This window comes from Salmo salar, chromosome ssa20, assembly GCF_905237065.1.
Source record: "Salmo salar chromosome ssa20, Ssal_v3.1, whole genome shotgun sequence".
NCBI classification, from domain to species: Eukaryota; Metazoa; Chordata; class Actinopteri; order Salmoniformes; family Salmonidae; genus Salmo; species Salmo salar.
The window spans coordinates 51852626-51869424 of record NC_059461.1 but is presented as its reverse complement, the minus strand read 5'-3'; the positions used below and the strand labels follow the sequence as shown (position 1 = coordinate 51869424).

At 42.9% G+C, this 16799-nt stretch overlaps 1 protein-coding gene and 1 pseudogene across 3 annotated transcripts in view; both read left to right on the top strand.

The window, feature by feature from the left end:
- LOC106580755 (cytochrome P450 2M1) overlaps window positions 1–16739 on the top strand; it is a 36038-nt gene extending 19299 nt beyond the window's left edge. Inside the window, exons 1-9 of one of the 3 annotated variants that reach the window (XM_014162134.2) lie at window positions 10580–11647; window positions 12342–12504; window positions 12650–12799; window positions 13561–13721; window positions 14960–15136; window positions 15330–15465; window positions 15805–15992; window positions 16091–16232; window positions 16467–16739. In XM_014162134.2, coding sequence (XP_014017609.1) covers window positions 11456–11647; window positions 12342–12504; window positions 12650–12799; window positions 13561–13721; window positions 14960–15136; window positions 15330–15465; window positions 15805–15992; window positions 16091–16232; window positions 16467–16666 — 1509 coding nt within the window. In that variant the 5' untranslated portion in view covers window positions 10580–11455 and the 3' untranslated portion in view covers window positions 16667–16739. Of the gene's footprint in view, window positions 1–48; window positions 199–10579; window positions 11648–12341; window positions 12505–12649; window positions 12800–13560; window positions 13722–14959; window positions 15137–15326; window positions 15466–15804; window positions 15993–16090; window positions 16233–16466 lie in introns of those variants that run through there. The other 2 variants (XM_014162133.2, XM_045703578.1) reach the window with 2 other exon arrangements.
- Window positions 1555–7289, top strand: LOC106580887 (cytochrome P450 2M1-like; annotated as a pseudogene).
- Window positions 16740–16799: the final 60 nt, after the last annotated feature.

Genomic DNA, 16799 nt, shown 5'->3' with positions numbered 1-16799 from the left:
ATGTTATGCTATTCTAATTCTTCCTCTTTGTGCTTCTGCTTACTGTAGGGGTGTTGGTGAGCAGTGGGAAGAGATCAAAAGATCTTCGCAGGTTCTCACTGATGACCCTGAAAACCTTAGGGATGGGGCGCAGGAGCATCGAAGAACGTGTCCAAGAAGAGGCGAAGATGCTGGTGAAAGCCTTCAGTGAATATGGAGGTAGGATGTTTTTCTTAGTATTTTTCTTGCCTTTGAAATATATTTTATGACTTTATGGGCAATATTACTCAGGTTGTTGGAATGTGAGAAACTGAAGATACATGGTTTATTGCAGAATATAGTAACAGTAAAACCCATGGGGTGTACAGGGTTTTTATAGTATAGACATGTCATTTACCTGTAAACATGTACCTTTTTAGTGCTGAGGGATTACTGATGTTTGAGGTTGTTTAGATAATTTCGGTTTCAGTTATTTTTTTAAAACATGAAGTGCAGTATGCATTATGTGGGTTGAATGTTGTTATAACACAGAATGAAACAATTAATACAAGTGACTGGCCGTTACTCATTTATTAACCATAATTTCTTCACTTTACTTTACCTGCCTGTCACGTCCTGACCAGTGTAAGGGTTAATTGTTATTGTAGTTTGGTCAGGACGTGGCAGAGGGTATTTGTTTTATGTGGTTTGGGGTGGTGGTTGTTGTAGAAGAGCATTTGATTTATGTATTCCGGGGTTTTTGGGCACTGTGTCATATTCATGTACTTCTATGTTTTGTCTAGTGAATCTGTTTCTATGTTTAGTTAATTGGGGTTGGGACTCTCAATTGAAGGCAGGTGTTGTCTCTTTGCCTTTGATTGAGAGTCCTATATATTAGGGTGTGTTTGGGTTTGTATTTTGTGGGAGATTGTTTCTTGTTTAGCGTGTGTGAGCCTAACGAGACTGTTGTGTTGATCGTGAGTATTCGTTGTTTATTATTTTGGTGTTCTCTTGAGTTAAATAAACGTAAAGATGAGCATCCACATTCCTGCTGCATTTTGGTCCTCCTTTCCCGACGACAACCATGACATTTCCTTAGTTTCAGCCACTTGTGAATTTATCTCATTGGAGAAAGCATTCGAGCGAAACAGCGCCCCTCTGTCTCGCGGAAACTATTCAGACCCCTAGACTTTTTCCACATTGTGTTACGTTACAGCCCTATTCTACAATTGATTACATACTTTTTTCCCTCATCAGTCTACACGCAATACCCCATAATGACAAAGCGAAAACAGTTTTTTGGAAAATGTTGCAAATGTATAAAAATAAAAAACAGATACCTTATTTACATAAGTATTCAGACTCTTTGCTATGAAACCCAAAATTGAGCTCTGGTGCATCCTGTTTCCATTGATCATCCTTGATGTTTCTACAACTTGATTGGAGTCCACCTGTGGTAAATTCAATTGATTGGACATGATTTGGAAAGGCACACACCTGTCTAAATAAGGTCCCACAGTTGACAGTGCATGTCAGAGCAAAAACCAAGCCACGAGGTTGAAGGAATTGTCCGTAGAGCTCCGAGACAGGATTGTGTCGAGGCACAGATCTGGGGAAGGATACCAAATAATTTCTGCAGCATTGAAGTTTACCATGAACACAGTGGCCTCCATAATTTTTTTAATTCAATAAGTTTGTAACCACCAAGATTTTTCCAAGAAGGCCAGCATCCGAGTCCCCTCTTCACTGTTGATGTTGAGACTGATGTTTTGCGGGTACTATGTAATGAAGCTGCCCGTTTTGGACTTGTGATGCGTCTGTTTCTCATACTAGACACATAATGTTCTTGTCCTCTTGCTCAGTTGTGCACCGGGGCCTCCCACTCCTCATTCTATTCTGGTTAGAGCCAGTTTGCGCTGTTCTGTGAAGGGAGTAGTACACAGCGTTGTACGAGATCTTTAGAATAGTTGAGTATCTGGAGCATCAGCATTTGTGGGTTCGTTTACAGGCTCAAAATGGCCAGAAACAAAGTACTTTCTTCTGAGAATTTTAGGCTATTCCATGAGAGAAATTGCCAAGAAACTGAAGAAGGCCAGTTATATTGCTTCTTTAATCAGAAAAACAGTTTTCAGCTGTGCTAACATAATTGCAAAAGGGTTTTCTAATGATCAATTAGCCTTTTAAAATGATATGTTGTGTTAGCTAATCCAAGTTTGTCATTGGAACACAGGAGTGATGGTTGCTGATAATGGGCCTCTGTACGCCTACGTAAATATTCCTTAAAAAATCTGACGTTTCCAGCTACAATAGTCATTTACAACATTAACAATGTCTACACTATTTCTGAACAATTTTATGTTATTTTAATGGACAAAAACGTGCTTTTCTTTAAAAAACAAGGACATTTAAGTGACCTCACACTACCGTTCAAATGTTTATGTAAATGATATATTTCTGTTTTTTTATTTTTATAAATTTGCAAAAATTTCTAAACCTGTTTTTGTGTCGCTGGATGAGGTGAAAAAAACTATTGAATCAATTTTAGAATAAGGCTGTAACATAATGTGGAAAAAGCCAAGGGGTCTGAAAGGTTTCCGAAGGCACTATATCCCATGTAGAGAGTATGACATGCCATACTATTTTTGTCCAGACAGCATCAGATACATGGGCTACACATACATGTCCTCTGCCTCCACCACGATGGCATTATCAGCAGCACCTGTCCTTTTTACAAAATGAATATAAGATTTAATTTTAACAAGAAATTACATTTCGTTTCTCTGCCCTGCTCGGAAAGTGCCTCATTGCTGCAGCTTAATTTCAATAAGTTACTTTTGCAATAATATTGCGGGAACTCTAAGGGTGGAATGGTCCATTATTATGAACCTGTCCGTGGGTGATTAATAACACTTGCTTCTACTATTATGACAAACTTGGATTATATTGATATGAAATATATGTATGGAATTAAGTTATTGGTGTACAATGAATTATTATTCAGCTGTAAGGATTGGTTTACTTTTTTCAAAGCCTTTTCTCCCCCAACAATGTGGCCTCATTAACCTGGGCACAGAGGCCAGGCAAAACCCCTCTCCCTCCCAATTTCCCTTGCAACTTTGAAGCTTCCTGCAGATTTTGCTGCTTCTGAACCAACCTGATGATGCAAGACAGAATGAGAGCGACGAGCTGATCAGTCCCCAACAGCAGGTTGGGGGGGCCTCGAGCGGCGCATGGGGGGGGCCTCGAGCGGCGCATGGGGGGCCTCAAGCGTTGAATTGATTTAATTACAACAACCAAAAATATTATGCCCAGCTCACGAGTGAGGCCCCTTGATGTGAGCCTAATGGTAAGTCCACCATTGGTTAAACCTCGGCACTACAAAACCAGACAGAGCACTTTGCCAGGACCTGCCTCTCCCTCCAGGACCCTAGGGGTAACGTTTGTTTTGTAGTCGGTGTAAGAGATACATTATTCTCAGTATATTATCTTCAGGAAAGTTTTCATGCTAAACATGTCATTGGAAAGGTACCATTTTACGTTAAAATACATGAATCTAGTGCTTAATTCAAACGTAGTTGTTGCTTCTCACAGCTATTTCTAAAAGTTTCACCATCACAATATTATATATGGATAACCAATCAGGTATTTTAAAAGTATCTGTGTGTTCTTGCCTTTGCAATTGTGTTGGCAATGTGATCTGCTCCATAGTCTTTGGGCACAGGTTTGAAAATGACGACCCAATAGTTCAGCTCATCCAAAAGGCTGTTGATGCCTACTTCAATGTCCTCAGCAGCCCTATTGGAGCGGTACAGTAACTTTTCAGCTCATCTCTTTTCATAGAATCTTCCATTGCTCTCAACACCCTGCTAAATTGAAGCTCTATCACAGTAATTGCACAAAATGGCCTTGGGCTGACCAAGCCATTGTTTTTAATAACAAAACCCCTCCCCTTCCTTCCATTTTCTTTCAGATGTACAACATGGTGAAAGCCTTCAGTGAATATGAAGGTAGATTGTTTGGTGCTTTCCAGGCAAACACCATGACATGTTTGCTACCGCAAACAAGGCCAAAGATTACACACAAGCGCAAGCAGAAATCTGTCTTAAAACCCTTGACACCTCTGAACCTCAGGACTTCATCGAGGCCTTCCTGGTTAAAATGCTGGAGGTAGAAAACATGGCATGATCCTCACATTGGAGGTTGAACCTCTTACACATTATGAAAATATGGAATGTGGCTGGAATTAAGATACTATCCATGTCCACTTATGCTAGTTTGGCTATCAAGAGTGAATTGACAAGTGATAGGCCCATCTCTGGTTTTCCAACGTATTTAGTGGCAATAAGTATGTGGAGATGGCAACAACTAGCCATCAGATGTCGCTGTTTACTTGCATCACTGATGGTGACTTATTCTCTTCTCTTAGGAGAAAGATGATCCCAACACTGAGTTCAACAATGATAATATGGTGATGGCTGCATGGAACATTTTTGCTGCTGAAACAGAAACCACAACATCCACCCTCAAACACACATTTTTGATGATGATAAAGTACCCTCACATTCAAGGTACTCTGCGATCCAGCTCTTTATCGATTGCATCCAAGTCTCCTAGACCTATTAAATAACATTGTAATCCCAAAAAGAATATTCCTGGACTATAAATAGTTTGACATTTGTTATTACGATGTAGTTACATGTAATAACTCCAACAACCATCCGTACATAGTATCAGTGCAGTATAATGTAAAGTGTGACCTCTGTCCCCCACAAAGTTCCACAACTACCACAGTCCAGAGGTGACCACAATTATGTAACTGTACCAACACTGAATGTTACATTTCACCATATTTTGTTTGACGTGGTGGAACTGTTGTTAAAATTATTTTACTGATCAACATGCAGTTTTCATAGCAAGTGAAGGATGTTATTTTGTAATTCATTCAGGGTACCATGGTCCTGCCTCTGCTGTCCTCTGTGCTTGTTGATCCCAAACTGTTTAAAAACCCAGATGAGTTTGACTCAGAAATTCCTGAATGAAAATGGATGCTTCAAGAAAAATGGATTCTTTGCTTTTGGAGTGGGTAAGATCATGCTGCAAGTAGTTTGTGGATTAAGTGAGTTCCTGTATCTCTCTATCCTATCCACAAAAAAACATTAAAATATATGAGAGGATTGTGACTGCCCTTATCATGACACAAGGCCAGACCCAGATGCAGTCACAGGAGGCAGATGGTTGGAGTCTTACAATATTTAATAATCCAATAGGGTAAGGCAAGGGAATGGTCATGGACAGGCAAAAGGTCAAAACCAGTTCAGAGTTCAAAAGGTACCGAAGGGCAGGCAGAATCAAGGTCAGGGCAGGCGGGATGATCAGGCAGGCAGGAAAATAGTCCACAGTCAGGCAGGGGTCAAAACCGGGAAGACTAGCAAAAGGAGAACAGGAAAAACACGCTGGTTGACTTGACAAACATACAAGACGAACTGGCACAGAGAGACAGGAAACACAGGGATAAATACACTGTGGAAAATAAGCGACACCTGGAGGGTGGAGACAATCACAAGGACAGGTGAAACAGATCAGGGCGTGACAGCCCTAGCCTGGTAGAGCTAGCCTGATCCACCAGCCTAGGATTTCCCCACTCTTTAAAAAAACTTAACAATAAACCCGAGAACCTATGGTCAACTTCAATTCAGTTGTAGGCTCAGCTGACTGACAATGACCTCTCTCCTTTCTCTTGTCTCTCAGGGAAGCGGGCGTGTCCTGGAGAGGCTTTGACCAGAGTTGTCACGACTCCCGCCGAAGTCGACCCCTCTACTTGTTCGGGCGGCGTTCGGCGGTCGACGTCACCGGCTTACTAGTTGCCACCGATCGATGTTTCACTGTTCGTTTGGTTTTGTCTTTATTGTGTACACCTGTTTTGATTTTCCGTAATTATGTTCATTATTTAAACCTCTGCATTTCCTGTTTGTCTTGTCGGTGATTGTTTGTCTGTTTTGTGTAGTTGGAGGTGTTTCTCCAAACCATGTATTTTTTTGATGAGAAGATTGATAATTTTAGTAAACACGTTTGTTTACCTTTATCCGTGTGTCCTGCGCCTGACTCATCCACTTCTCTAAGAAAACCATTACAGAATCACCGACCACGCAATGGAGTCAGCAGGAGCAGCCAGTTCTCCTATTCATATAGAGGAGCGCGTTCAGCAGCAGGCGAATATGATACAGAATCTTATGACTGCCATGGATTGCGTGCTGCTGACCATGGAGAGAGTGGAGAGGAAAAGATGTCCCGTCGACCCAGCCACACCACTGCCCGGCACACCTCTGGATCCTATCCAACCGCCGTCTGGATCCGGTGGGATTCGGCTCTCGCTCCCGGGAGCGTATGACGGAGCAGCTGCCGGGTGTCAGGGGTTCCTACTCCAGCTGGAGCTCTACCTGGCGCTGTCCAGCCGCCGCCCTCGGGACGCGAGAGAGTGAGCGCCCTCATCTCCTGTTTGACTGGTAAAGCCCTAGAGTGGGCCAACGTCATCTGGGAGGTGGAAGACCCGACTCGGGATAACTACGAGGACTTCTCCCGCCGCTTTCGGGCAGTATTTGATCATCCACCAGAAGGAAAAGCGGCGGGAGAGCGCTTGTTCCATTTAAAGCAGGAGATGAGGAGCGCTCGGGAGTTTGCACTGGATTTTAGAACTCTGGCGGCTGGTTCAGGATGGAATGAGCGGGCCCTGATCGATCACTACAGGTGTGGTTTGCGAGAGGACGTTCGTAGGGAGCTAGCCTGTAGGGACACCACCCTCCACCTGGACCAGCTGGTGGACTTATCTATCCAGCTGGATAACCTGCTGGCCTCCTGCGGACGTCCGGATCGGGGTCCGTTGGTTCCATCCTCCAGTCCCTTACACCCAACACCGATGGAGTTGGGCGGGGCTGGTACTAGGGAGACCGGAGGGGAAACCGTTCCATGCACCAGAGGTGACCGCAGAGGACAGACTGCTGGTCGGTGCTGGGGAGGTTTTCCAGGTAGTCGAGGCGGTAGGCGGAACACTGGTGGTTCATCTCAGGTGAGTAGGCACATGACTCACCCAGACCCCCCTGTTGCTCACATGTGGTTATCTATAAGATTTCCGGGTTTTTCTCCGCATTCCCAGCATAAGGCGCTAGTAGATTCAGGCGCAGCTGGGAACTTTATAGATCGGTCTTTGGCCAATAGATTAGGGATTCCTATTGTTCCCGTTGATGTTCCCTTCCCTATACATGCCCTAGATAGTCGTCCTTTGGGGTCTGGGCTGATTAGGGAGGTCACAGTTCCCATTGCTATGGTGACGCAGGAGAGTCATGAAGAGAGTATTAGTCTCTTTCTGATTGACGCTCCTGCGTTTCCCGTTGTGTTGGGGCTTCCCTGGTTGGCTTTTCATGATCCTATTATTTCGTGGCAACAGAGGGTTCTCAAGGGATGGTCCTGTCAGTGTTCAGGGAGGTGTTTAGGTGTTTCCTTAGGTGCCACTACGGTGGAAAGTCCAAACCAGGTTTCCACCATGCACATTCCTCCCGAATATGCCGATTTGGCAATCGCCTTCTGTAAAAGGAAGGCGACTCAATTACCACCCCATCGACCAGGGGATTGTGCGATAAATCTCCTGGAGGGTGCTGCACTTCCCAGGAGTCACGTGTATCCTCTGTCACAGGAGGAGACGGCGGCTATGGAAACATATGTCGCTGAATCTCTGGGACAGGGATACATTCGGCCCTCCATTTCACCTGTCTCCTCGAGCTTCTTTTTTGTGAAGAAGAAGGATGGAGGTTTACGCCCGTGCATTGACTATCGAGGTTTGAACCAGATTACTGTGAAATACAGTTACCCGCTACCTCTGATCGCCAGTATGACAGAGACATTGCTCGGGGCGCGCTTCTTCACAAAATTGGACCTCAGGAGCGCGTACAACCTGGTGCGTATCAGGGAAGGGGATGAGTGGAAGACGGCATTTAGCACTACATCTGGGCACTATGAGTACCTCGTCATGCAGTATGGGTTAATGAATGCTCCATCCGTCTTCCAATCATTTGTGGATGAGATCTTCAGGGACCTGCACGGGCGGGGTGTAGTGGTGTCCGGGGGTATCATCGGATGGGGCCACAGTGTCTTCTGATCCCTCCTGTCTCAGCCTCCAGTATTTATGCTGCAGTAGTTTGTGTCGGGGGCCTAGGGTCAGTCTGTTACATCTGGAGTATTTCTCTTGTCTTATCCGGTGTCCTGTGTGAATTTAAATATGCTCTCTCTAATTCTCTCTTTCTCTCTGAGGACCTGAGCCCTAGGACCATGCCTCAGGACTACCTGGTATGATGACTCCTTGCTGTCCCCAGTCCACCTGGCCGTGCTGCTGCTCTAGTTTCAACTGTTCTGCCTGCGGCTATGGAACCCTGACCTGTTCACCGGACGTGCTTGTTGCACCCTTGACAACTACTATGATTATTATTATTTGACCATGCTGGTCATTTATGAACATTTTAACATCTTGACCATGTTCTGTTATAATATCCACCCTGCACAGCCAGAAGAGGACTGGCCACCCCTCATAGCCTGGTTCCTCTCTAGGTTTCTTCCTAGGTTTTTGGCCTTTCTAGGGAGTTTTTCCTAGGGAGTTTTTCCTAGCCACCGTGCTTCTTTCACATGCATTGCTTGCTGTTTGGGGTTTTAGGCTGGGTTTCTGTACAGCACTTTGAGAATATCAGCTGATGTACGAAGGGCTATATAAAAATAAATTTGATTTGATTTGATTTGACAACCTGAAATGGTCCATCCATACAGACAATGTGATCAAGTAGGTGCAAACTCAGGAGGCTGAAGAAATTTGGCTTTGCCCCTGAGACCCTCACAAACTTCTACAGATGCCCTATGGAGAGCAACCTGTCAGGCTGTATCACTGCCTGGTGTGGCAACTGCACCATCCGCAACCACCGGGCTCTCCAGAGATTGGTGAGGTCACCAGGGGCACACTGCCTGCCCTCCAGGACATCTACAGCACCTGGTGTCACAGGAAGGCCAAGAAGATCCTCAAGGACCTCAGCCACCCGAGCCACGGCCTGTTCACCCCGCTACAATCTAGAAGGAGGAGACAGTACAGGTGCATCAAAGCTTGCACAGAGAGCCTGAAAAACAGCTTCTATCTCTAGGCCATCAGACTGTTAAATAGTCACCACAAGCTGGCCTCCGCCTAGTACCCTGCCCTGAACTTAGTCACTGTTACTAGCCTGCCTCCGCCCAGTACCCTGCCCTGAACTTAGTCACTGTTACTAGCCAGCCTCCACCCAGTACCCTGCCCTGAACTTAGTCAATGTTACAAGTCGGCTACCACCCAATACTTTACTCTGCACCTTAGAGACTGCTGCCCTATATCCAGTTGAAGTCGGAAGTTTACATAGACTTAGGCTGGAGTCATTCAAACTCATTTTTCAACCACTCCACACATTTCTTGTTAACAAACTATAGTTTTGGCAAGTCGGTTAGGACATCTACTTTGTGCATGACAAGTAATTTCTTCAACAATTGTTTACAGACAGATTATTTCACTTATAATTCACTGTATCACAATTCCAGGGTGTCAGAAGTTTACATACACTGAGTTGACTGTGCCTTTAAACAGCTTGGAAAATTCCAGAAAAGGATGTCATGGCGTTAGAAGCTTCTGATTGACATAATTTGAGTCAATTGGAGGTGTACCTGTGGATGTATTTCAAGGCCTACCTTCAAACTCAGTGCCTCTTTGCTTGACATCATGGGAAAATCAAAAGAAATCAGCCAAGATCTCAGAAAAAGATGGTAGACCTCCCCAAGTCTGGTTCATCCCTGGGAGCAATTTCCAAATGCCTGAAGGTACCACGTTCATCTGTACAAACAATAGTACGCAAGTATAAACACCATGGGACCACGCAGCCGTCATACTGCTCAGGAAGGAGACGCGTTCTGTCTCCTAGAGATGAACGTACTTTGGTGCGAAAAGTGCAAATCAATCCCAAAACAAGAGCAAAGGACCGTGTGAAGATGCTGGAGGAAACAGGTACAAAAGTATCTATATCCACAGTAAAACGAGTCCTATGTCGACATAACCTGAAAGGCCGCTCAGCAAGGAAGAAGCCACTGCTCCAGAAACGCCATAAAAAAGCCAGACTACGGTTTGCAACTGCACATGGGGACAAAGATTGTACTTTATGGAGAAATGTCCTCTCGTCTGATGAAACAAAAATAGAACTGTTTGGCCATAATGACCATCTTTATGTTTGGAGGAAAAAGGGGGAGGCTTGCAAGCCAAAGAACACCATTCCAACCATGAAGCACGGGGGTGGCAGCATCATGTTCTGGGGGTGTTTTGCTGCAGGAGGGACTGGTGCACTTCACAAAATAGATGGCATCATGAGGTAGGAAAATTATGTGGATTTATTGAAGCAACATCTCAAGACATCAGTCAGGAAGTTAAAGCTTGGTCGCAAATGGGTCTGCCAAATAAACAATGACCCCAAGGTTACTTCAAAAGTTGTGGCAAAAAAAGTCAACAAAAGTCAAGGTGTTGGAGTGGCCATCACAAAGCCCTGACCTCAATCCTATAGACAATTTGTGGGCAGAACTGAAAAAGCGTGTGTGAGCAAGGAGGCCTACAAACCTGAGTCAGTTACACCAGCTCTGTCCGGAGGAATGGGCCAAAATTTACATTTCAGTAATTGTGAAAACTGAGTTTAAATGTATTTAGCTAAGGTGTATGTAAATTGCCGACTTCAACTATACATAGTTATTTAACACTGGTGACTTTAATAATGTTTACATACTGTTTTACCCACTTCATATGTATATACTGTAGTCTAGGCAAGGCTCATCCTTATAGAACAGGTGCTGTTCACACCTTTTCACACCTTTTCTATTCATATACTGTCCATAATGTCTATACACACCATCATAAACATATATATTTATATTCTGGAGTCTGACATTGCTCGTTCTGATATTTCTTAATTAAATTTTTTGGCTTTGTGTGTATTGTTTTGTATTGTTAGGTATTACTGCACTGGTGGAGCTAGAAACATAAGCATTTCGTTGCACCTGCGATAATATCTGCAAAATATGTGTACACAACCAATACATTATTAATTTGAACCCGTCTATTGTGCGGTTATCTTCTTAACTGATTTTTGTCTGCATAACATTTTTACAAATCAGTTTTACAAGTTGTCTGTTAAAATAGGCTACATACAGTGCAGGAGGGCGTACTCTACATACCCCAAGGGTGTTGTGAGGAGCCCTTACAAGAGTCCCTATTTTTTTATGACAGTCGTCAGACAAGTCTTTCTTGTTTATTAGTCAGTCTTTAAATGATAGGTCCTGTTTACCCTCCAACCACAGCTGACCTGTAGCATCTTGCACACACTTTCTCTCTCTGCCTACAGTACATAGCTAAGAGTAACTGCCACACTGCTCTGACACATCTTAGTCCTTAAGTGACTTTAACATGGATTTACTACATGTACTGCAGACTAACATTTTGTCCATAATAATGGCTATAGTGGTTATTATTTTACTTTGGAAGTACATGGGGAAACAGAGCAGCTATGGACGTTTGCCTCCGGGTCCTTCACCAATTCCTCTGCTTGGTAACTTGTTACAAATGGATCTGAAACGACCGGACATGTCCTACATGGAGGTCAGTTAAAAGCTACAATCTGTTTGATTTTCTCAAAGTCATAGATGTAGCTACAGATGCAAGTACTGCAGTCATAGATCAATATTATATTTTTAATAATTTGAAGCTACAGTATACATTGTTTGCAGTGTTGAGGATTAACTAATTACATGTACTGTAATCAGTTACATGTAATCTGATTACAAAACTAACTAATCACTTACATACCACCAAAAATATTGTAATCAGATTACAGATACTTTTGAAAAACGAGATGATTACTTATTGGATTATTCAGAAAGGATGTTTGCAATAAAAATATATAATTTTTTGTCAATGACATTCAATTCTGCATTTAAAAAAGGCACAAGTTGAAGTTTGTTCCACCTGAGCTAGTCTGATCACGAGTCAGAGACCACTATGATGACACACCAAATGAGTTTGATGGATCATGTGTGTCTTTTTCTATTGCCTCTTGAGGGGAAAGTAATGTTACTGAGTTTGGATATTTCAAAAGTTACATCACTGATTCTTATTTTGGACAGGTAACTAGCAACAGTAACAGATTATATTTACAAAGTAATCTACTCAGCCCTGATCGTTTGTTTAAAGACAATGGGATAAGATGAGGGGATAAGACAGTTGTACTAAGTTCATGAAGGAGTTATAAGTTATATTTTTCAAGAATCAATGGGTTCCTCTCATCTCTCATCAGTTCAGTAAGAAGTATGGCTCAGTGTTTACTGTATGGCTGGGCTCCAAACCTGTAGTGGTGATCTCTGGCTATCAGGCTATCAAGGACGCTTTCGTCACACAAGGAGAAGATTTCAATGGAAGAGCCAACTCTGCCATTACCCTGAAACTCATTAACGAACACGGTGAGTAAAATGATTGGAAGAGGGATGTTGTAAGATACATGTGTCATAGTGTCGTAATCTGTGTGGAAATTGACTTTGCTTAGAAAAGGGAAGTACTGTGCATTGTTCATCCTATCTCTCTGTCCTGTTGTACTCATCAATCTAGGGGTGGGATTGAGTAATGGGCAGAGATGGAAAACTCTTCGCAGTTTCTCCTTGATGTCCCTGAAAAACCTTGGAAAAGGATGCAGGAGCCTCGAGGAGAGGGTCCAAGTGGAAGCTAAGAGTCTAGTGAAAGCCTTCAGTGAATATGGAGGTATGTTGTTTTTGTCGGTGACATCTGTACGTGTGTGTGCGTGCATGAGTGCATCACAGGAGGCTGTTGAGGGGAGGACGGTACATAATAATGTCTGGAAAAGAGCAAATGGAATGGCATCAAACACATAGAAACCATGTGTTTGATGTATTTGAATCCATACCCAATTTGTAAGTCGCTCTGGATAAGAGCGTCTGCTAAATGACTTAAATGTAAATGTAAATACCCCTTATTCCGCTCCAGCCATTACCACAAGCCCGTCCTCCACAGTTGAGGGTCCACCAACCTGCCTCCACGAGTGGCACAGCAGTCTAAGGCTGCAGTGCTTGAAGCGTCACTACAGACCCGGTTCGATCCCAGGCTGTGTCGCAACCGGCCGTGACCAGGAGACCCATGAGGCGGTGCAAAATTGGCCCAGCGTCATCCGGTTTAGGGGAGGGTTTGGCCGGCCGGGATATCCTTGTCCCATCGCGCTCTAGCAACTCCTTGTGGCGGGTCGGGCGCAGTGCACGCTGACTTCGGTCAAGAAGCAGTACGGCTGGGCAGGGTCGTGTTTCGGAGGACGCATGGCTCTCGACCTTCGCCTCTCCCGATTCCGTATGGGAGTTGCAGCGATGGGACAAGTCTGTAACTACCAAGTGGATATCATGAAATTGGGGCGAAAAAGGGCGAAAAAGTTTAAAAAATATATATAATTTGCCACCAACCTCCTGTGGTGTGCAAGCATGCGTGTTTATGCTTGTCTGCTGTCTCTATTCCAGATTCCACTGTCAACCCCAAAGAACTCCTGTTCCATTCTATCATCAACCTATTCTGGTCCATAGTCTTTGGGCGCAGGTTTGAATACAACGACCCAGAGTTTCAGATCCTCTACAAGCCTGTCTATACATACTTCGACATGCTAAAAAGCAAAGTGGCAATGGTATGGTAGCACATACAGCGCCTTCAGAAAGTATTCACACTTCTTGACTTGACTGATTCCACATTTTGATGTGTTACAGCCTGAATTTAAAATGGATTTACATTTAAAAAAATTGTCACTGGCCAACACAACATATCCCATAAGGTCAAAGTGGAATTATGCTTTTGTAAATGTATACAAATGAATAACAAATTCAAAGCTGAAATGTCTTGAGTCAATAAGTATTCAACACTTTTGTTATGGTAAGGAGAAATACGTTCAGACTTGCTTAACAAGTCACATAATAAGATGCATGGACTCAGATTCAACCACAAAGACCAGGGAGGTTTTCCAATGTCTTGAAAAGAAGGGCCCCTATTGATAGATAGGGGGGGAGAAGCAGACTTTGAATATCCCTTTGAGTATGGAGAAGTTATTAACTACACTTTGGATGGTGTATCAATACACCCAGTCACTACAAAGATACAGGTGTCCTTCCTAACTCAGTCGCCAGAAAGGAAGGAAACCGCTCGGTGATTTCACTTTTTTTTATGATTGGTTGTATTGATACACAATCTAAAGCCGAATTAATAACTTTACCATGCTCAAAGAGATATTCAGCGTCTGTAAAAAAAAAAAAATCATTTGTATATACCAATTGGTGCCTTTCTTTGCGAGGCATTGGAAAAGCCAATGTGGTTGAATCTTTGCTCAACAAAACATTACTCAAGTGAAGGTACTTACAGATAGTTGTATGTGTGGGGTACAGAGATGGTGTAGTCATTCAATAAATCATGTTAACCCCTATTATTGTCCATGCAACTTCTATGACTTGTTAGGTAAATGGACTCCTGAACCTAATAAGGCTTGCCACAACAAAGGGGGGAATACTTATATAACCAAGACATTTGATTTCTTTATTTTTTATTAATTTGTAAAAATGTATAGAATGTTATTTTCACTGACATTATTTGGTATTTTGTGTAGATCAGTGACAAAGAAATCATAATAATATACATTTCAAACCCAGTTTGTAATGCAACAAAATGTGAAAAAAATCCAAGGGGGATAAATACTTATGATATGCACTGTATGCCTGTTATTTATTTATACCAGCTCTTCCAAAGCATGACTTGATTGTGTCTTATAAGCTTGCCTGCCGAAATGGATAATGATAACAAAAGTATGTGGGTCACTATTTGAATATAACAACAACCCCTTCTTTCCTTCCCATGTTTCTAATGTTGCGTCTCTTCTAGCTGTACAACATTTCCCCCAGAATCGTTGAGTGCTTTCCAGGAAAACACCATGAGCTGTTTAAGGCCATAGACAAGGCCAAAGCTTACATACGAGAGGAAGCAGATCGTCGCCTTAAAAACCTGGACGCCTCTAACCCCCAGGACTACTTCGATGTCTTCCTGGTTAAAATGCTGGAGGTAAAACAGTGATTGATTTCTGGAATTTGATGTTGAACATCTTACAAAGTATCAAAATATTGTAATATCACCAACTAGCCACCTAAATATATGATCAATGTTTACGTGGGTCTGAATATTTGTGCAAACATCTTACTTTTTCACAAATCTATCAGTGTAAGATTTAGAGGTATCTTCCAACTTTCCTTAGAAGGGTCAGCCCGAGACTGAGTTCAACTATGACAACTTGTTTCCGTGTGTGTGGGATCTGTTTGCTGCTGGCACGGAGACCCAGTCCTCCACCCTATCACATGCCTGTCTGATGATGATCAAGTACCCTGACATCCAAGGTATCCTCTCTTCTCTATCACTGTTATTGAAATTACACACATTTATTGAAAATAGAAAATAGTACTGCAACCCGACTTAATGGGCCGGTTTCCAGGACACAGATTAAGCCCATTCCTGGACTAAAAAGCACTATAATGAATGGAGATTCCCTATTGAACATGTTTTCATGCTTAATCTGGGTCTAGTAAACCAGCCAAATAAGAGCTGCAACAGAGAGTTTACATTACACACCATGTAAGCAGCACATACATGCTGGCATTTCTTCATTCCCAATAGACTATAAACACTGTATATTAACCCAAATGCTATGAAGGCCTATGACTGTCTTTCTTCCTCAGAGAAAGTTCAGAAGGAGATAGACGAGGTGATTGGCTCAAACAGAGTCCCCACAGTTGACGACAGACATAAGATGCCCTACACGGACGCTGTAATCCACGAAATCCAGAGAAGTATGAGTCTTGCTCCTATTGCTTTCCCTCACCAAATGACCCGAGACACAACGTTCCACAACTACCACATCCCAAAGGTGACCACCATTTCCGCGAACTTATCCTAAATGTTTATTATTTTTACTTGTTAAACTGTCAACCGTTTTATGTAAGTACTCTTTTGTCATTCTTCCAGGGAACCACAGTGTTTCCACTGTTGTCCTCTGTGCTGTTTGACCCCAAACTGTTCAAGAACCCAGATGAGTTTGACCCAGAGAACTTCCTGGATGAAAATGGAGTCTTTAAGGAAAACAACGGATTTCTTGTTTTTGGACTGGGTAAAATGATGTTACAATTGACTAATAAAATAATATGAGAATGTGAAAACAATAACCCCTCCGTAGTAGCTCTCAGAGAAAAAGACTCAAGATCATCACACAATATACATACACATTGCTAGCATCTTGTTTGCTAGGTTTTGCATATCAAACAAGGCCAATGTGTATGTTTCAGTCTCAGGATTGTAGGTTGACTGCTGAAGGTAACTTCTCTCCTCTCTCATTGTCCATCAGGGAAGCGGTACTGCCTGGGAGATGGAATGGGGATTCCCAGGACGGTGCTCTTCCTGTTCTTTACTTCCCTTCTTCAGCGCTTCACCTTCAGGGGCACCAAACCTCCAGAGGAAATTGACGCCAGTGTTGTATCCTACTTTCATGGTCGCCTGGCGCGCCCCTACACCTGCTATGTCAAACTCAGGACACCAAATATTTAATTGATCAAACAGCATTTAATCTTGATGAAATTCAATGTGATTTCTTTTCTGAATAAGGAACCTCAACAGCAAAGTTGTCATGTCATTATTCATGTCCATTTTTTTGTTAGATACAAAAAAACAATAGACAGAT